The 21,761-nt window shown below is 39.8% G+C and overlaps 1 protein-coding gene across 2 annotated transcripts; it reads right to left on the reverse strand.

Annotated features, from left to right (window-relative positions):
• Positions 1–502: 502 nt before the first annotated feature.
• Positions 503–21,709, reverse strand: UBE2J1 (ubiquitin conjugating enzyme E2 J1). Of its 2 annotated transcripts, none has more exons than XM_057739738.1 (8): positions 21,328–21,709; positions 13,600–13,673; positions 11,967–12,098; positions 9,765–9,849; positions 9,372–9,477; positions 7,415–7,544; positions 6,095–6,214; positions 503–850 (listed from the first exon to the last, which is right to left on the reverse strand). In XM_057739738.1, the coding sequence occupies exons 1-8, from the start codon at positions 21,356–21,358 to the stop codon at positions 572–574; spliced, it is 957 nt and encodes a 318-aa protein (XP_057595721.1). In that variant the 5' UTR covers positions 21,359–21,709; the 3' UTR covers positions 503–571. The 2 variants fall into 2 exon arrangements, with proteins under 2 accessions (XP_057595721.1, XP_057595722.1); XM_057739739.1 differs by having other exon boundaries at positions 6,083–6,214; positions 21,328–21,527.
• Between the last annotated feature and the right edge of the window lie 52 nt (positions 21,710–21,761).

The following is a 21,761-nucleotide window of genomic DNA, read 5'->3' on the forward strand; positions in this document are numbered from 1 at the left end:
TCTCATTTCCTCAGAAATGTTTGACCGAAATAGTCACTTTCACCCAAGCATGTTTAGGACACAGAGTCAGTCACAGAATAGGCAATTCCAGTATGTCTCACATGAATACACTGTAAGCAAGCTACTTGAGGGGTTTTATGTTTCCCTTTTCAACTCTTATCCCTATATCATTCTACATAAGTAGAAATCGAGTACTCAATAAATGGTATTGAGTAACTAATAATACTCACCAGAACTTAAAATACCATCTTTTATCCAAACATGTCAAAGGGCTATACAGAAAAGTATCACAAATTTACATAAAGAGAGGCTGAGGCATGAAAAACAACAATAAGTTATTTCCCTGTAAAGCAGGTCCTAGAGAGAGACGAGGGACTTTGACTCCCAGTCCCTTAAACTAAGCAGGACATAGTCTGAATGTCTAGCTATATTTATACTGAATTTATAAGGATCAAAAAAGGAATGAACAGTAAATACAAAATAATCTTTTTGTAAACAATTCTTAGATTATACCCAATGCAGAATGTTTAATGAAGCAGCTGAGTCACAGCTCTTAAGACACAAAACAATATTATAACTCAAAGTCAAATATGTACTCATTGGCCAGATATATTCGTCGGAATATAAGCGCTGCCAATGCCAAAGTCAAGATGACGATCAGTACAGCGGACCCGCCATGATCTGTGTGGTGCGCTCTTGGCTGCTGGCCCTGGATCACATCTGGGGAAGCAGACGACCTTCTTTGACTCTGCTGCTGGGCCCGGCGCTGTCGAGGGCTCATGGAGGTGTTCTTAGCGACCGGCTGGGCAGGTTGTTGAAGGGATGCTGCTGAGGGGTTCTGGACTCCATTCTATGAAATTTTAAGAAATTTTGTTTGAAATTGGCAAAGAAAGCTTGTACACATACAGGCTATTCAACAGTACACAGAATCTCAGAGCACTAAATATGACTAAGGGCAACACTACCAAGAATTCTCTGAATGCTGAGATTAGTAACTCACCCTCCTAAGTAAGCCAGCAACACTACTTATTCTGAGTGCTCACCAGGTGGAGGAGGAATTTACCAGCAGCAAATAAGACAAGGACAGAGTTTACCCACGTTCTCCATAGATGGCTCTGCACTCTCCTCCAGCTGCAACTTCAACAGTACCTGTTAGGCATCTGGCTACCTCCGTTCTTTCAGGAGAGTCAAGGAGGGAAGCAATTGGATTTCCATTTTCTACATAAAAATCTGCCATATTCTAAATGGCAAAAAAAGGGCAACTCTCAACAGTGTTCTTCCTCTGATGTTATCTTACTACATGCATAATCATACAACATAGGAACTAATTTCAAACCATATGTTCTTCATAGTAATATTGTTATAAAAATTAGATACGGTTTTCAAAACAGGCTTATCCTTTCTCACAATTACTGTCAAGTGACTTGAACACAGTCTAGAAGAACCCTTCATTGTGTGTTTGAACTGTATTGCTTACTCTATGAATGTAAAGCATGAACTATTGTCAAGAGTACCCTGGTATGTGCTGAGAAAAATGTGGAGGTAGGTATGGGAGACTCACCAGTTACCCTGAAAAGCACTAGAAGTCAGCTGCTTTCTATCCTTTCAGTGAACACTTGGTCAAAGCATAAACACGTGATACCAAGCAATTCAAAATCATAAATGTGCTTTATAGACAAAAAAGCTCTACAAAATATGAATTCCATTTTATTTATATAGATACCTTAACTCCACCTCTAATAATCCAACAGTCTTTCCTGTACTGAAAACAACTTTACGCTGATTATAATAGTGCCAAAACATTCTTTCAAATAAAAAATAAGAATGCATATTTGATTCAGAATAACTATTTAAACTGAATAAATACAAAAGATTTAAAATACTTTTCATTATAGAAAATTTCAATATTTAGAAGGAAAAAAATCTAATAATGTAACTCAAATACTTTTTTTTTTTAAAGGTAAAAAAGTTGTTGTCCTGGCAACAACTATAAACAATAGGGAGACAACTGCTGATCTAAGTCACCTGCAGAAGAAATTACATTTTAATTCTGACATCACCCCAACATTAAGAGATTTAAATACTCTGAGTGTCTTAAAACTATCCCGTGGAAGGACTCAAATGTAATGACCCATGACAGAGAGGTAGAAAGGAACTACTCACGCTGAGTTAAAAATAAAAGTGCTGATGCTGAATTAGAGTTACATGAACTTGGACTTCCACAAGCCAGGGCTCAGGAGCAAGATGCTCGCTGAAGAGCAGACACGCAAAGCTGCCGCACTTTATGGGTCTTATGTTGTCACACTGTGTCACATAGTGACTTAACACTAATGCAGCTGAGCTGCATTACAGTGGCCAAGACAGCAGCGACATTCCATTTGAAATCCCCCATTCTTCCAACCGTTCAGCCAAGAAAAGAAAAGCGTCTGATAGAGCAAAAGTACTCAAGGCTTACAGGGAAATGGGGTCTTAAGGAAAATAAAAAACAAGCTGGTAGTATCAATCCAGAACCTAGCATAAGACACGGACTCATCTTAAAGCTTTTACTTTATACATGCTGTTTTCCCATCAGTTTGAGGGGAGAGCACTACCCTGCCCATACACCGGACAAAAACAGAGCGTCTTATCACCAGGCTCACCTTGCCACTTCACAGATGTGTGACCCTAAGCAAGTTATTTACCCTAAGACTCAGCTCCCTCTCCTGCACAAGGAAAATAGCCAGTTCAGTAGCTGTGAAGATTAAACAGGATAATGATATAAAGTGCTCAGGATACACAATTGCTTATTAGATGTTCATCATTATTGATATTACTATCGATATATCCCTTTGCAAACCCCAGATTTAGGTTAACAAAATAAGTCTTTATTTAGGACTTTTAGTATGATTAATATATTTAGAACAACAATCCCTTAAAACATTGACTTTGGATGACATTTTAGTATGTGTACTTAACGGAAATATTTAAATAGATATACTGTTTTAAATAGGTCCCTGTATTTCAGACGCCTTTTGGATGATACATTACTAAAACTTAGTGCTGTGATATTATAAAATTCTTCCTATTTAAAACAATCACATCAAGGGAAAACTGTATGACCCCAAGGTTATAGACCCAGAGGAACCTGGATTATCTGGAGCTGAAGGATTAATTGGACTAAATTTTGGTGGTTCATATTGAACTGCAGACGCAAAATCAAGCTGGACTTTACATTTTCAAAATGCCACAGGTTTGGTGGTAGGACGTTTAAATCTTTGCTGTTTGCCTACACTTGTTCAAACACACATATCACAGAATGAAGACTTAACTCGTAATGGTTTCCATGTCCTTCACTAAGATGAAGTAATCACTGCTGGGAATGTAAAACTATGTGACGTTTGTATGTATTTAATTAAATTACATTTAAATATATATTAAAAAATCACAGGTACAGATAAGTCCCTTGTAATATACATAAATTTTTCTATAGTAACGTAGAATAAATAGCATCTGTGAGGGAGTTTTGTGTTTGCTTTTAAATACAAAATGGAGTGGCTTATTCAGAACTTCAATCCCTGGGAAGAAGAAAAAAATCTGACACACTGGAAGAACATAAATCGACCATCAGTACTGTTCCCATCTCCACACAGCTAAAAAATCTGCATCAAAAAGCAACAGATGGCCTGATGTTATCTGCTCTAGACTTTCAGCAATCTCTCGCCCCCTCAAGGCTAAAAAAACATAGCTTATCTGGGATTTGATGTATAACATCCAGTGAATTTATATTACACTTGCATGTAAAGCAGCTACCCCCAGCCAAAACCAGATTTTAGTTATTTCCATAGTGATCAAATTACATAATCATACTCTGAGATAATCTATACATAAATATAACTAAGAGCTAAACCTGCAACTGTATACAATTTATTGTTTTAACCAGAATTGGTATCAATTAATTACCGATACCCACGAAAAAGAGTTCTATTTTATATCTTTAAAATCAAAATGGGTGGTGATCATTTTGTAATGTATAGAAACATCAAATCACTATGTTGTGCACCAGGAACTAACAGTGTTGTAGGTAAATTAAGCTTCTAAAACAAAGAAACTCACTCACAGAAAGAGATCAGATTTGTGGTTATCAGAGACAGGGGCCTGGGGGGAGGGGAACTGGATGAAGGTAGGCAAGATGTACAAACTTACAAGTATAAGATAAATAAGTACTAGGGACGTAATGTACAATATGATTAATATAATTAAAACTGCTGTTTGTTATATATGAAAGCTGTTAAGAGAATAAATCCTGAGAGTTCTTATCCCAAGGAAGAAATACTTTTTTCTTTTTTCATTTATTTTGTATCTATGAGATACTGGGTGTTCACTAAACTTATTGTGGTAATTATTTCATGGTGTATGTAAGTCAGATCATTATGTTGTACACCTTTAAATCTATACAGTGCTGTATGTCAATTATACTGCAATAAATCTGGAAGAAAAAATATGAAAAAAATCAAAATGTAATAACAAAGCTAGTGTGTGCAATCTAATTTACTAATCAACTTCTTGATTTCTTTATCTGTATTCCTAGTATATTTTTAAAGTACCAATCCTAAGATTCATTTATTCAACCAACAAATACGTATTGACCATCTACTACACACAAGGCACTGTGCCAGACACTAGGGATGCAATGCAATAGAGAGCCCTGATCCTCAAGGAGCTTACGTTCTGGGAAGTGAGACAGACAATAAATGATTATAAAATAAATTACAACTGGAATATGCAACAGAGGACTTGACACAGATTTAAAATAAAACCAAATTTAAATACATCACAAATATTAGGAGACTGTCCTTATAGGTGAAAAAAGATTACTATCTTCCTCTTCTCTGTAATAAGATGGTTCTATTTTTTAAAAAAGTATTTATGATATAAAAAACAATTAGACTTCTAAAGGTGAAAAGTAATCTGAACATTTTTAAAAATATTTCAAGCTAAAACAGACACTGACTAAAATTAATTCACTATATCCCTCTGTAATTCATAAAATTACATGGGGAACACAAAAATGATTTAACTCTTAGCATACACTTTTTTTCTTATACTTCCCATCTCTGGTCCCCCAAGAACTTTCTTTAGAGTACCCTCTCCCCTGCTTTCTTCCACCCACTTCTTTCTGCCCATCTCAGTCTCTGAGTGGGAGAGACCACTCAGTCCTACTTTATAAAAAGTATTCCTGAGTAAAAGGCAAATCTGTATTTGCCCAGCTTCTATTTCAATTTTCCTGACCCTTTAAAATCCTCTATAAGCTGGAGGCGGGGGGAAAGATGTGGCTACTCAACCAAACTATCTGTTACCAAAAAGACGGTTCATTTCTCATATATGGAAAGGAAAGTCAATGTTCTTCCCCATAATCCTAATTATTTAGCAACAATCCAGTCACATTTTCTTAGTCAGTCTCTCCAACAACCAAGGCCCACTAATGTTTAGACAACAGGTCACGGCACAACTATAAGACCCACGGCATCCATGTAAACTTTCATTCAATAATTATTTCTTAGACACTTACTATGTGCAAGGCAGCACCGTCCAAGAGAACTTTCTGAGATGATGATGACAATGCCCCGTATCTATGCTGTCCAATACGGTGGCCACCAGCCACAGGGGGCTACTGAATACCTGAAATGTGGCCAGTGTGACTAAGGAACTGAATTTTTAACTTAGTTTCATTCTGAATACGGTAAATACAAATTTAGATAGTCACATGTGGCTAGTGGCTACTGTATTGGACAGAGACAGCCTAAGGCAAATCTGTGACTCCAAGCCTCGTCAGTGCCGTAATGCAGCTTAACAAACCCGCCAAAGACAGAGTGCCTATTTAGAAAGTAGCTAAAGTATGTATATTTTGTTTTATTCAGAATCTAGCACTATATTGAAACTAACTTTTCAGAAAAGTCGTAGAATTCTGGAAGGACAATAGGACCTAAATTTTTTTTAGTCCAGCCCCATTTAACAAAAAAGAAGGCTCAGAAAATATGAATAACTTGCTTAAGATACTAAATGACAATGGTATAGATATAGATACAGATGTAAAAAGCCATACCGATGTACTTGCCGATGTACTTGCCGTAGCACCCTGGAATGTTGTAGGTATATCATCCTGTAAATCATTTAGTGAAAAAGAGTGGTTTAAGTCTGACTCAGCGATAGTCTTTCCAGATGAACTGACTTCTGCCTATAAAAAAACAACACACCCAAGAGCAGTGTCACAAGAGGAGATGTACAGAATAACCCAAAACCTACTAAATTCTCTCTTGGATTTATTTTAACTACTACTTTAATAACAACTATCAGTCAGTTAAGCTCTGAGCACTCATGTGTCCAATATTGTGCTAGGTATTTTAGGAGGAGGAGCTGTTACTTGGCGAGGGACAAAACTAACACTCATGGTTCACAGTCCACTCCAAAAAGCTCTAAAAACTAGTTTTTTGTAACTTTCAGGCAAAGTCTGATATGTGAGGCCTTTACTGCACACAGTGTAAATATTCCCGGGTTTGCTGATGAGATATTAATAGATTTGATTATGGGGTGCTGCCCCAGATCCTGCTACGGTGTGAGTACAGATTTCATATTTTCTAAATTCTGAAATTCTGATGGACAAAAGACATCCGGCCCTAAGATTTTCAGAGAAGTAATGCTAAGTACAATAGGAATCCTCAGAAGGAAGAAAATAACCAACGTTTATTAAGCATCTCCTCTTCCAGGCACCACAATAAAATAAAAGGGAAATTTCTCCCAAGAACTGGACACGGAAGGATATACAGGATGTAGGGAGGTAGAGAAAAGGGAAGAGGCAGCATGTTGTTTAATGCAGGCTGACCTTTTTGATGGAGCTAATTAAATTCCAGAAGTAATTATACGTTTGGGCAAAATACGTCCAGAACCAAAGGATATGAGCGATATGTCAAAATATTAATAGCAGCTATTTCTTGGGGATTGGATTATGCATGATTGTCATTTTCTTCTTACTGCTTATCTGTATTTTCTATAATAATAGTTAAAATGTATTAAGCACCAGAGACAGTTCTAAATGCAATACATTTAACTGAGCATTAATCCTCACAAGAATCCTGCAAGTACCACTATTATTCACAAATGAGAAAAGCGTACAATGTAAGTGATATGTCTGATGTCCTACTACTAAGCAGCAACAGAGAGCTGAGCCCTGGCACCGTATACCAGAGCCCAAGCTTTTAACCATTGCTATGCTATAACAATAATGCTGCTTCTGTGAATATATACTTAGTTTTGTAATAAGAAAACCTATTTGTAAAAACCTTAGTGCAACAGAACTATATTGATTTACTTTCCATCCAAAAGGTGGCAATAAACAAAAGGGCTACATAATTCGAATTTATTTACAAATTTAAAGTACCTTAAAACTGATTTGTCTAGCCAGTTCCTTGGCTTCTTGGTCAGCCTGGCTTGAATCGCTTCCGGATTTTAAAGGCAACAGGACATCCTTCATGGCAAAGCCACATCCCTCACAACAGAAATCTTGTGATCTGGTAGGAAGTAATTTTTTGATGGGTATAAATCAAATACTTGAAAGTTAATCCAAGACACTCAAATACTGAATGATTAAATTTAAAAGAAAAGATCACTGGACAACTCCATATCACATTCAACTACATGTAAATTAGACAATTTGGGCAATAATTATAGTTCTGAGACAAATATACAAGTTCGGTTGGTTTAAAAAAAAAAAATCCATGTCAATTATACCTCAGTTTAAACAATCTGAAATTTTTTAAGAAACCCAGGGCTTAGAACTCATGTTTTTCCCAACACATTACCTAAAGAAAATAAGCTTTAAATCTATAAGACAAAACATATAAATTGTCTAACTACACTGTCCTCAAGATCACACATCACAAGCCTACATTAAGTCTGTGAAAAAAGTCCATCATACGGGCTTCCTAGGTGGCACAGTGGTTGGGAATCTGTCTGCCAATGCAGAGGACATGAGTTCGATCCCTGCTCCAGGAAGATCCCACATGCCGTGGAGCAACTAAGCCCGTGTGCCAAAAAAAAAAAAAAAAGTCCATCATAAAGCTCAAAACATCTTCGACAGAAACACATATAACAGAAAGAAGCCAATTTAAAATAGAATTCACATGGGGAGCCTCTCTGGTGGTGTAGTGGTTGAGAATCCGCCTGCCAATGCAGGGGGCACAGGGTCGAGCCCTGGTCCGGGAAGATTCCACAGGCCAGGGAGCAAACAAGCCCGCGTGCCACAACTACTGAGCCCATGTGCTGCAACTACTGAAGCTCAAAAGCCTACCGCCTGTGTTCTGCAACAAAAGAAGCCACTGCAATGAAAGGCCTGCACACCACAACAAAGCATAGCCCCTGTTTGCTGCAACTAGAGAAAGCCCGTGTGCAGCAACGAAAACCCAACACAGCCCAAAAAATTAAAAAAACAAAAAACTATGAGCTGATAAACAAGTTCAGCAAGTTGTAGGATACAAGATCAATATATAAAAAGCAGCTGTATTTCTATACACTAGCAATAAACAATCCAAAAATAAATTTTTAAAAAATTAAAAAAAAAAAAGAATTTACAGATATTTCTAGGAAAAACCTCACAAACCCTACTCCTCTAAATGGTAGGACAATTTGAAAGATACAGAACTCATGGAAAATCCAAAGATACTGAAGTTTATCGTTCATTACAAGTAGAGGCTCAAGATAAGCCTGTTTAGACTATTTCCTAAGATTAACGTGTTTTTCTCTGTTTTCATTTTCTCCTTTGTATGACTGGAAGTAAATATGTAAAATATGTAGAAACATACTGTTACACTGCTGAACTTCTTAAAAAACTACCTTATCCTACTTCTAGTTCAACATAATAAGAGCCCTAGATCTTGAAGAACATACTATTTATAACTTCATGTAATACTGCCCAAGTGGAGACAAATGACCAGTACTGTTTTCTAGAAGGTATTGCCCACAGTAGGGTGATACTGTCAACTACTTTTTAAAGCTAGACAGCATGAAATAAATTCTTTAGAGTCTGGTCACCGCTGGGGAAATTGATACAACTGAATTTCTAAGATAGCAAAACTAAGACTAGATCCTGTAGAGCCAAGGTAAGTCACAAAGAGACAGAGCCTATCTCCTAGTAGCCACTATTTTATTTCTTATTCTTTTGGCCACGCCATGTGGCATGTGGGATCTTAGTTCCATGACCAGGGATCGACACACACCCCCCCCCGCCACCCCCCCCCCCCCCCGGGGCATTGGGAGCAAGGAGTCTTAACCACTGGATCTCCAGGGAAGTCCCCAGAACAGTATTCCAATCTTAATAAATAAGAAAATGCAAAACTTACTTTTTGGCAAGGGCTCTTCTCTCCTCAGGTGTGTAATCTAGAGAACCTATGGCTCCCTCTCCTTTCGTTGGCATAAACCCAATGATGGCTAATAATGCTGTTCTTACTGAAATAAAAAGTAAACATCAATCTAAATTGCTTTGTAAAGGGAACTGGGTTTACTCTGGAAAGAGAGAAAGAGAAGACTCATAGGGTTTAACTGAAGAGGTACAAGTAGGGGATTGTACTAAAATGATGCAGAAATCTGGAGAAGGAAAAGCATTATTATTATTTATTCAATAATATCACATTATTTATCCAAAACAGCTTCAATCTCAAGAGAGTATTATACATTATTATTATGAATTGACTAAAGTTCTATAAGACTTATTTATATTCACTTTAAATACTTACTACTCCATGAAGGCTGCCAAGTTTCAGGATGATGTCCTGAGATGCTCAAACAGATCTTCTTGCCTACTTCAAATCGTCCATTAGCCTTAGGAATAAATAAAGCATTTTAAAAATTATACATGTGCGTGTTTAGTGTTTTATACTTTATAAGTATAAATATATTTTACATATAAATAATTTTTAAAGATAATTTTTGGAGAATTTTAAAAGGATGGAATCTCCAAGGGGATACAGATTTTTGCCCTCTTATAGATACCCCACAAATATTTGTTGGATTCTAAATGAATAATAAAAGCTGTTTTTGGAAGTTGTGGTAGCACCTTTTTGAAACTGAGTTGCACACTTGACATCTCAATAACTAACATATAAAGATGTCCTGATTTATTCCTCTGTGCCTAGTATGGTGCTAGGCTTTGAGAAGGATCTAAAAGAAACTAGATAGTTGGGAGGAAGGCTCTGAGATGGGAGTGATTCTCAGAAGGTTGATACAATTTCATACAGGAACACAGAAGCGAAAGATGAGAGAGAATGATTTCAGTTTCTAATGCCAGCAGGCAGAAATACAGACATGCTGATGTCAGAAGAAGATAATACATTCCTGGCACCTGACTTTCACAGAGGTGATCACTGAAACCATTTCATAGAAATAAGAGAAAACAGCTGAAGTCTGAACTTGTAGAATATCCATACTTAGGGGAAGGATAGGAAGAAGAGGCGTGAAGTTAGAATTTAAGTTACATGTGGGCAGAGAATCTGACCTTATTCTCTGTCACACCCACAGGGCACATGACACGTGTTTAATAGATATTGGTTGAATGAAGCCTGGAGAAGAATTTTTAAAAGAGAGAAAGTCAATCAGAAGGAGCAAATGCTGAAAACCAGTATATATGACGATATCATTGGTGAACAGCTGCTTCCCCAACTACCCCCCCACCAGTTTCCCTGTGCACCAGCCCTTCCTTCAGACTACCTGGCTCTCCCCACAATCTAGCAACTAAAAGAAGAGACTCCTAACACAGTAGGACCCCTCCAGGGCCTCCTGCTCCAGCCCTACTGTCAGCGTGAACAATTCTCAACATCACCTAGGGTTTACTAAGCAGCTTCTACATGCCAGGAACTTTACAGTGTAATTACATTTACCATACATATCCCTTTTGACAAATGAGACAACTGAATTTCAAAAAGATTAGGTAACCTTCCCGTGGTGTAATGGAAACAGTAGTGGCCAGAATCCAGGTCTACTGGCTCTAAAACTCACGTCCTTTCCACTACACCAAACACTATAGGTAAAAGCAACATTAATTTGGTAATGATGAATATCTTTTCTTTCACCATTTGCTACCCTATGTGTATCAGAATAGGATGAAGACTGAGAAGAGATGGTGAGATTTCTCAAACTGGTCTCTGAGACTGGTGTAGTAAGCATGCTTCAACAGGGTGCTATGTGTGGGAACCAAAACACAACATCTAAACTACAGTTAGGATGTCTTGAAGGTTATCAAAGAGAAAAATAAGACTACAGCTTAAAGTGGTAGCAGAGATATGGGAAGGTTTTTGTGTTTTTGCTTCTTTCAAGGTTAGAGGATAATTAAACACATAAATGAAAGGAAATGAAGGAAGAAAAGCTTAACACTTAAGAGAGGAATTTACTGATGGAACAATGTCCCAGGAAATAAAAGAGAAAACTGGATCAACAGCTTTCCTTTACATGGAGATAAAATATGTGAAGATGGAGAGAAATTCTAAGATGTAAATAGTAATAACATAGCTAACATTTACTGAGGACTGTGTCAGTTCTTATTCTAAGAGCTGCACATAAAGATGAGAAAACTGAAGAACAAAGTACAAGAAAGGTGAGAAGTGGAAGGAGATAACGTGATTAAGAGGAACAATAACAGTAACTACCCTTCCATGAGTACTTACCACCTGCCACCAGACACTGCGCCTAGCACTCTGCATATGTTAATTCACTGAATCCTAGCAACCTCACTATGGCAATTCGCATCATGAGTACTTCTCAGATGCTTCAACTTCCTAAGAATTTTTTTCCAGAAAAAATACAGTCCAAGGTCTGGTCTCCAAAAGCAAAGTTATAATAATCATGGTCCACTTTATTTCTTAATGAAAATGAGTATGCAGTACACTTTACAGCCACCAGGAAGAGCTACCCCAGAAGCATTCCAAAAAGCCAAGAATTCTTACCGTTAGGAGAATAATGCTTGGTGGTTTCATGGGGTACTCTGGGGGCAGTACTATTCGTCCATGATAAACTCCTCCATCAAAATCAGAATCTGGGGGCCCTCTAACTGTGAAGTGCCATTCAAAAAGGTTATCCTGAACAAAAACAATAACCAGCAAGGAATCAATAACATTGAAAAGTTGGATTGTTTTTAATCGGTGAGTATTAGAAACATGGGTGAGAAAAATTAACATTTTATATTATTGCTAGAACAGTTTCTAATGCACACAATGTCTCAAGTATAAAAGTTATAAATAAAAGCTATTTAATCTAGCTTTTATATCCCATAAGAGCCAAAATATTTTTTAAACAAATGCATTTTAGAACATCTGAGCATTGTTATATATTCATAAATAAGATTAGAGATTTATGTATTTCCTATTACATTAGTTCCATTTATTTTCTCTGAAAAATCTCTTCTGGAGCCCTGAAGTTTTAATCTGGACTAACTGCTTTCTTGACACATTCCAAAATTCTTCACTTAAGTGTCTTCTGGGTTCACTGGAATCTCAATCTTCCTCTGTGTTTGTTTGTTTGGTTGGTTTTTACATTATTTTGTTGTGGTTTACTGTCAACTATGTTCCTCTGAAAGGAAAGAAGGAAGAAAATTTGTGTTCTTGTATGTCTGAAAATATATTTATTTTGACTTTATGCTTGATTGTTCTTTGCATGGGGATTTAAGTAATTAAGTTATTTAAAAATCATTTGATCTAAAAAAGATTATAGACTTAAACTGGAAATTAGTCCTTGTATCCTAATTAGTGATAATTATTATTTATGTAATCAAATAATTTACCATAAATTTGGATTATTTTAGCAAACTTTTAAAAATTATCCCTCATAGATTCCTAAAAGCTTTTCAGTAAGTGGTCAGTAATATGAACACATAGTCTGTTAACATCATCATACGTACTTCACAGTTTGCAAAATACTTCCATTATCACATCTTATTCTTACTACTACCATGAAAACCAGACTGGGCACATACATTTATTTATTTATTTATTTATTTATTTATTTATTTATTTATTTATTTACAGAACTTTTACTGAGATACAGTTAACAGACAATAAACAGCATATATTTAGAGTGTACAATTTGGTATCCCAATCTCCTAGTTCATTCTGGGCACATTTAAATACCCTCCTTTTACAGATGGGAAGGCTGAAAAGAGGTAGAGATGTTTATATGCAAAGCCCCAATGCTGTAGAGACCCCCTTAAAGAGGCTGTCTTCCAATTGTAAAGTCTGGAGTTCTATCCACTTTCTCTCCCTCATACTGAAGACCTAAAAGTAATTTATAGAGTCCAGAAATCTGCTTCTTCTAAAATGTCTGATTCTGAATGGCTAATAGAAATACTCAGTGTACACCTGAAACTAACACAACATTGTAAATTAACTATACTTCAATTTTTTTTTAATGGTTAAAAAAAAAGTTTAAAAAAAAACTCAGGAAATACAGGGAATAAAATATATCAATAAAGCATATCAAACACATTTGTAATGACTCAAAGCAATGAAAAAACAATTTTAAGAACCTTGTTTAAAGTATTAAAGTATTAAAATACATACGTAGAAGACAGAGATAGAAACTAACCTCTAAAGGCTGTGCGTGGTAATGATCTGTTGGATCTTTCAATTCTGCTGCTTCTTTCATTAAACGTTTAACAGCTAAAATAAAATTCACAAGATAGAGACATTTAAAATTTACTTTTCCAAGCAATTAGCACACATTTACAAAGTTCCTACTTCAACAAAAAATGTGCAGAGGACTTGTTCAGCAGAGCATATGATTTAATTATGGGATAAAGTAATAATGGGGGCAGGAAATGGTAGCTAGGCACTGGAAGAGTTACACACTAAATTACATATATAGGGAAGTCTCATAAAGACACTATTTTTATTTAATAAGTACTTATATATACTTCCTATATGGTAGCACTCAAATATTAATTCATGTAATCCTCAAAACAACTCTATGAGATAGGTGCTATTTTTATCCCCATTTTCCAGATGAAGAAACTGAGACATGGAGAGATTAGATAACATGTCCAAGGTCACACAGTTGACAAATGACAGAGCTTGGGTTCCAACACAGGCAGTCCAACTTTACTTTGTTAAAATATCTATATTAACAAAAACATGGCCTCTGGAACTCATGCTCATAACAGTAAACCAAGCTGGTACAAGGGTGTAAAGCAATTTTCCAATAAAGAGCTTGAAAAAAAAAAAAAAACAGTAAACCCCCTATATCCTCAACCTCTTGGGACTTTCTACCACCATCTTGCATTAACTTAATGGCACTGTCCCCAGAGGTCACTGAATCTCCATAGCCTTAACTGAATTCCTTTTTGAAATGATTCTTCAGCTTAATTAAAACCTCCAATCCACTGATCCCATAACATTCTTCACCCCACCTATACCTATATTCACTCCTCTCTTTATCTACACTCTTGGCTCTTAGGAGTTCCCCTTTCACATTCACCTAATAAAATTCAATTCTAGCTGAGTCAACCCAACCATCTTTTTATTTGGGGTCTATACCCAAACAGCTGAGCATTACTGAGGGGGTTTAAAAGGTCACCGAGGGGCTTCCCTGGTGGCGCAGTGGTTGGGAATCCACCTGCCAATGCAGGGGACACAGGTTCGAGCTCTGGTCTAGGAAGATCCCACACGCCGCAGGGCAGCTAAGCCCGTGTGCCGCAACTACGGAGCCTGAGTGTCACAACTACTGAAGCCCGAGCACCTACAGCCCATGCTCCACAACAAGAGAAGCCACCACACTGAGAAGCCTGTGCACCACAACAAAGAGTAGCCCCCACTCACCACAACTAGAGAAAGCCTGCGTGCAGCAACAAAGATTCAACGCAGTCAATAAATAAAAATTAAAAAAAAAAAAAGTTCACAGAGACAGGCACATTGATGCCATTATAGAGCTATTAACAACAACCTCCACTGGGACACAATGCCACCCTGTGTTCCTATATTTCTCCAGTAAGCCCCCACCCAACCCTCTCCAACTAGCACTCCAGGACTGTTTCATACGTATTTTACTCTCACTTCTCTTCCCCCTCTTTCAGTTAATGGCACAGACTTTTACCCCCATGATAAACGACTATTAACAGCTTATGACAGTTTCCAATCCTGTGTGTATCTGAACCCTCCTTTCTCCCCTATTGGTTCACAAAGGTCAATCCTTTGATTTCAGCCCCTCTCACCCTCAAGCTTTAGGTGCTAAAGAAGTCAGGATACTGGTGTTCGATACAGGATGGCAAAGCCATGAAAACACCAGAAAGCCCAAGGCTCTCTGAAACTCTGCTTGAGAACCACCTGACATATGACAAAGTTCAATACGTGCTATGAGAGAGGTATACACCAGGTGGCACCCAACCTGAGAGCAGAGAGAAGAGAAAAGGGGTCAGGTACTGACATCCGAAAGAAAGACAGTAGGAATTACCCAGCTAGGTATGAATAAGCAGAGGAAACAAAAGTAAATGTGCGGCGGCACAGGCTGGAATGCTACGGGGAGAAGTTAACTGAAACGGAACCCTCACACACATACCACCAAACAGTTCGGTATGTGTCAGGTCTTCTGCATAAAATTTCGTTTTAATCAAGGGCTCCTAAGTTGGAAAAAAAAATTCCTAAGTCATCATCCTATTCCATAACTATTAATATTCTTTTCCCTCTCCTACTCTGAACTAAGCCCTACAGGCAGGGAATTTGTTCCTCTGATCAGCAAATATTCATCAAGCTCATACTAGATGCCATAGCTACAACCAAAATTAAATACAGTTTCTGTTATCAAGGAGCTTACAGTCTGGGGGAGAAGTCAATACAAATCCTCAAGATAAATGTTATATTATACGTATATATTGAGACACAAACTCCTCCAGACACTCGTGTCTAGAACGTGTTCAGTTCTTTGCACACGCTCCACCTTCTCTCTACTTCAGACCTTCCTTCCCACATACCAGTTCCTCAACTTGCAAAGCTGCTCCTCCTCCCATCCCCCACCTCATCATGCAGGCTGGCTCCCACCAGACCTTGAAGAAATTTACTCAGGAAGGTCGTCTCCCTGACACCTTCCTTTGTCCACTCTCAGAGGAGTGACTAGAGATTCCCACTTGGACAAATAAAAATCCCTGACGAGTGCTGGGAGGCAAGTGGAGGCCAGGAATGCTCTCTATGAGTTATTCCTAATGGTCAGTCAGGTTTAGAAACCACTACCCTGGAGACTAGGCTGAGTCGCCTTGCTATAAGTCCTCTTAACACCCTATAATTTCTCTTTCATGAAGTTCATCTCACTTGTAATTAACACCTGTCTTTCTTGCTCAACAACAACATCAACTTCATTGCAGTCTTCTCAAGGCTTAGGTTAGGACTCCCTGCTTCCACTGCAGGGGGCATGGGTTCCATCCCTGCTCAGGTAACTAAGATGCTGCAAGCCACACGGCATGGCCAAAAAGAAGCAAAAAAAAGCAGTGGTTTTCAAATTTATTTGATGATGAGTTAAAATCCTTTGTTCAAAGAAAGGTTCAAGGAGAACCTCAATAGGTAAAACACTGAACAGCAGGGCCAGCATGGAAGGGCCTCCAGGTTATTTATCCCCATCCGACCTATTCTATCTAAGGGGCCCACGGAAAAAAGAATTGAAAATCCCTGGTTTAGAGCCATGTAAAAATATCATTAAGGTAATATAATTAGATATAAATAAAATCATGGAAGTTGTTACGGAGTTAATTAGTTTAACTTGATTGCTGCTGTCAGCAATCAAACATGCCAGGAAGATTGTTTTTCCTTTATCCCTCATCAGTTGGTTGCATAATGATTAAGCTGAAGAGGTCAGATTTTATGCCATTCCATAACATTATCACATTTTCTCTGCCTCTTCCTCACTCAGCTCAGTTCAAACACAAGAAAATAGACACCCAATGAATGTTATGAGAGATATATGACAGGATCAGAACTGCTACAAGGAAGAACTTAAAGGAACAGCCACTGGCTCAACCACTAAAATATGTTGATTTTATTAGTTCACGGGCCACACAGGCACATACCATGTGGGAGACAACGTACATAGCCAAACAGAAGGTAAGATTATTCTAGTGTTTTTATAATCTATTTTTTTCTGAAACAACATATACTATGAACATCTTTGTGAAAAAAAATGTGGACTGTGGAATCAGAGCTGCATTGCAATTCTGGCTCTCACATTTTGCAGCTCTAAATCCTTGAACAAGTCACTTAATCTTATTCTGCCTCAATGTTTATATCTGTCAAATGAAAGTCAATAATTTCGTCACACAATTCTCCTTTCCTTTTCACCCCTCCCTCTTCCCCAGGTCAGAAACGGATTGGGATTTAAGGCCCTCTCGACGACTCTCCCTGGTTCAAATCCAGGCCATGAGCATCTGTAGCTAGCCGCATGGCACAGCTCCCTGGCTCCCCCAAAGAAATATCACAGCTATGGAATGGGCAAGATTCAACGTACTGCCTGGAAGCTAGGGCTAGAGCACAGTCTGCCTCCCCTCATACTCCATCTCTTGCTACCACATTGCTAGTGAGGCAACATTTTCCGCTCCAGCTCTTATCTCTTTGCAAGGTTATCAATGGAACTCGCCAACCATGGTAAAGTATGATGTGCCAGGAAAGAGAGGAGGGTGGGGAGCACCTGCATTCCTGCTCTCATTCTTCCTTTTCACGGAGGCCACATGATCACTCTGGACTCAAACTCTAGGCGCCAGGGGCCTCCCATTAGCGTTCTTCACATGCCTAGGTAGCTCACTGGACTTTGGAGACAAAGCTCCAGCTAAAGGGGTCTTTTACAGGTCACTGTCTCTCGTGCATCTGTTTCTCTTGGAAAGTATCAACAAACATCTTGAGATCCTCAATCTCCAAAGCAGGGGTAAAATGCAGGAGACAGATTTCTCAAGGTTGGGAATCCAATGTCATGCTCCACAACCACCTCCTCCTGCTCCCATACTGAAGGCACTTAAGCAAACTTTTAAGGACTCACGTTTCTCCTCACAAAGACCCTGCAAAGGTGTCCATTCACAAACATTTAAAGAATATCTGAGCCATGGAGATAGGAGAATGACCAAGACCTGCTTCTTGCCTTCAAAAAGCTCAGAGTGAGAGTGAAAGACGTGAAAACAATTACAACACAAGTACTGACCAAGTACGCACAAATATAATGACTACCTTAATCTGCCTGTGGGAGCTGGACAAGGTGGAACCTTAAAGAAGCTTGAAGAATTAATAGGAATTTCAAATGGATAAAAGGGAAGGCATTCCAAGGAGAGGTTCCAACAGGGACCAAGGCATATAAGTGAGAAGAGCTGCTCCATCTGGAGAATCACTCAGGCAAAATGGGTAGATGGTGAAAATGCAAAGGAGCGCAGGAGTGGTGGGAGAGAAGGCTGGTGGGGAAGACAAGGATGAAATCGTACGCAGCCCTGTAGACCAAGCTAAACAGTGTACTTTGAACTTAACCCATGGCTATCAGAAAGCTACTAAAATTTTCTCAATTTGAGGAGTGACCTAATTAGTTTTTGTTTTGTTTTAATTGATCTGGTGACAGTAGTGACCGATTAGACGTATGTGACTGTGTGTACTGGCGCCCATGTGAAAATGCACGCACTTGTGTGTTCCAGGGTAGAGGGTGGAGTAAAGGAGTAGGCAAGAGATCAAAGATGACTCCTGCGGATTCCTGGGTGGCTGTCAATCCCTGGGATAAGGAATATCCCAGGGTGAGGTGCAAGTTTAGTGGAGGAGAGAACACTGATCAGTTTGGTTTCGGGATTTTATACCTTGTAGAGATTTTTTTGGTCTAAGGGAAATTTGGGTAAAGATGTTAAATCACCAGTAAGTTCTATGTATCTACAGCCTAGGAGAAGGGTCTAAATTGGACATTAAATTGAGAATGATTAGCATGAAGGGGCATGGATACAATAACTCCTACGTTTCTCACAGAGGCAGTGGGTGCCTTTGCACCAATCACTTACATGCCAATCATCTGCTGAATGCACCCATAAGGCCCTTCTGAAGAAATCTGCCACAGGAGGTTCTTTACACATGTCTCCCTACTTATACTCTGAGACCTTGCTACTATGGCCAGAACAGACCTAAAAAGAGATCAGGGAGCCTGATCCAGAGGCAACCGCTGACAAGCTAGTCAGAGGCTTGTGAGGTGGCCCCACTCAGAGCTCTGCCCACAACCACAGGTCCATTCTAGAAAAATGGTTGAAAAAAGTACATTTTCCCATCTACAAAAATGAAAAAACTTACTATCCACATGCTAACACACTGGCCTTTGACCAGGTATTTGTACTGTCTTAACTGTCCCATCCATACCTCTAAGACAACTCCATATCAGATAAACAGGGTTATAACTCTTACACTGTGCTGTGTTTTTAACCACTTCCTTTCACACGTGCATTACCCTACAAAATATTACAAAACAGAATAAAACAAAGGAAGGAAACATTTTCACTATGCCTCTCGCACTTTCAGTAAGTCCCATATCTCACTTTTTCACCTTTTCCATGAACTCCAAATGACTGTACGACAATCAAAAAAGGTTTTTAAAAATTATCTCTTTTTTAGAACAGCAGCACTACTTTTGAGGAAATGAAATCAAAAAAGAGGAAGCAAATTATTACACAGCTAGAAGCATATCTCCCCAAGCTCAGCCAGCTGACAGTAGGTAATATAGTCTAGAAACACAAAATTCTGGAGAATTTTAAGTGCTTATCATAATCTCAGGTTTGATAACCTATCAAAATTAAGTAAGATTCTCTGACAACAATATCTTGGGACCCACCAATTCTCCATTCCAAACTGCACTATTACTCACATTTTCGTTATTTTCTGGACATTCCACTAAGCACCTCAGCTGTCTCAAGGAACTTGGTACCATGTGGCCAAGCAGTCACTCTACATTCTACCCACACAGTTTTATTAAAATCCAGCATAATCTTAACAGTCTAATCATTCTACCATCTAATCCTAAAATTAAGCTTTTCTTTCCCTTTTACTCTTTGCTTTCCCTTTTTTTTTATTGTTTTTTTTTTTTGTTTGTTTGTTTTTTGTTCCCCTGGTGTTCTTAGGAGGTGGGCTGGGGGCAGGAGTCATGAATCCACTGAAATTGAATCCTATAAATGTATTTCTTGGAGAGTCCATGGGCTTTGCCAGATATTTTAAAAAGTCTATGGCTCCCTCAAATGTTGTGACTGATTCTGGTAACAGTTACGGAAGAAGAACGTTTCTTAGCGTGACAGCACTCTAGTTAACAAAGCTCTGTTGAACCAGTATCTTCAGGCTTTTCTGGAGTCTTTGTATGTTTTTAAGTTATTTTTTAAAAAAATCAAGGATTAACAATTAGCTCTTCCCATGAGCACGCTAATCTTGATGATTCTTACTGAGAAATAGTTCTTTGGATGAAAAAAAAAAAAAAAAAGAACCAGCAAGGGTTGGTCAAACCATCACTACCATCCTAGGATTATCATTTAGAGCTAAAGTGTGGAGTTTCTCCCTCCTAAGGTACAGGTCGCATACCATTTCTAGAACCCAAAGATTCGTTTCAAGCCTGTCTTAATCTGAGAGACCTGCTTAGTCTTGGTGCATCTTTATAACACACCAGAGAAGAATCTGAGGCTAGGACTGTTTGGCTGCTTCTGTGACTGAAGCAGGGGCATTAAATACAGGAAGAGAAGTTTCTATGACTGAACACAGACACACATCCTACTAGTCAGCATGGTAAAAAACCACCGTTAGCTCTAAAGTACACGACTCAGCTAGTTTTCTTAGCTTTTTGGTTAACTGGTTTAGTCCAGAACATTTCCTTTCTGTCTGTAATTCTACCCGCCCCAAATGCTGCAAACAGGACGTTTAAACTAAATGCTCAAAGCCAAGCCGAGTGGGTCAAACAGCTGATTTAAGTCCGGTGGCGGCGACGAAGGGCTAACGACGGTGCTCAGGGCGCAGGTCCGGCAAGGGGCTGATCACTGTTCCCCGGGGCCATCACCTTTACACCTGTCCTCAGGGATGAGCTGATAACCGAGCTCTACGCGGCGAAATGACGGAAGGGCAGTCGGGGAACGGCGGCCAGTCCCCAGGTTTACTGCCCGCCCGGCCGCCCAGCTCCGCGGCCTGTACCAGCCCGGCAGGCGGCGGGCTCGCGTAGAGCGCGAAACCCGGAGCGGAGCCCCGAGTGGCGGCCGACGCGAGGGGACCGCGGCGCGGGGCCCCGGAGTCCGGGGTCATTCCTCCCCCCCGCCCACCGCGCGGCGCCGCCCCCACCCCCGCTCGCAGCCCCGCTCACCCGGACTCTTCAGGTTGTAGCGCGTCTCCATGGCGGGTCGCTGGCTCGGCTCCGGCCTCCCGGCCCGCCGCCGCCGCCGCCCGGGTCTCAGCGCCGCTCGGGCCCACCAGGACTGGCAGCGCTGCCTCCGCGGATGCCGCCCCGCCCTGGCCGGGACTGCGGGCCGGACGGGAGGGCGCAGGCTCTTAGCTGGCGCGGGCTCTTCGGTGGCGCCGCCTCCTCCGCTGCGCCCCCGCCTCCCTGAGGGCGGGGCAGGCGCCGGCGCCCGCCCGGGTGTCGCTGAAGCCCGGCCCCGGGGCGCAGGTCCGCCTCTTCGTCTGGCCGCGGGCCCAACGCCGCCGCGGCCGCCCGGCCTGCGTCACCCGCCCTCGTCCGGGTTTTGTGAAGTTGTCCTGACGTGGCAGTCGCTTCGTGGCGGGCGGGCGGCGCGGCCA

This window comes from Hippopotamus amphibius, chromosome 6, assembly GCF_030028045.1.
Source record: "Hippopotamus amphibius kiboko isolate mHipAmp2 chromosome 6, mHipAmp2.hap2, whole genome shotgun sequence".
Lineage (NCBI taxonomy): Eukaryota > Metazoa > Chordata > Mammalia > Artiodactyla > Hippopotamidae > Hippopotamus > Hippopotamus amphibius.

Excerpts from the sequence above, each read along its gene's own strand:
- UBE2J1 (XM_057739739.1), bottom strand. The coding sequence starts at position 21,358 with ATGGAGACGCGCTACAACCTGAAGAGTCCGG. Across the intron at positions 6,215-7,414 it reads CTAGACAAATCAGTTTTAAG|GCAGAAGTCAGTTCATCTGG; the intron begins GTACTTTAAATT and ends GTTTTTTTATAG. Across the intron at positions 851-6,082 it reads GTACATCGGCAAGTACATCG|AATGGAGTCCAGAACCCCTC; the intron begins GTATGGCTTTTT and ends AAAATTTCATAG.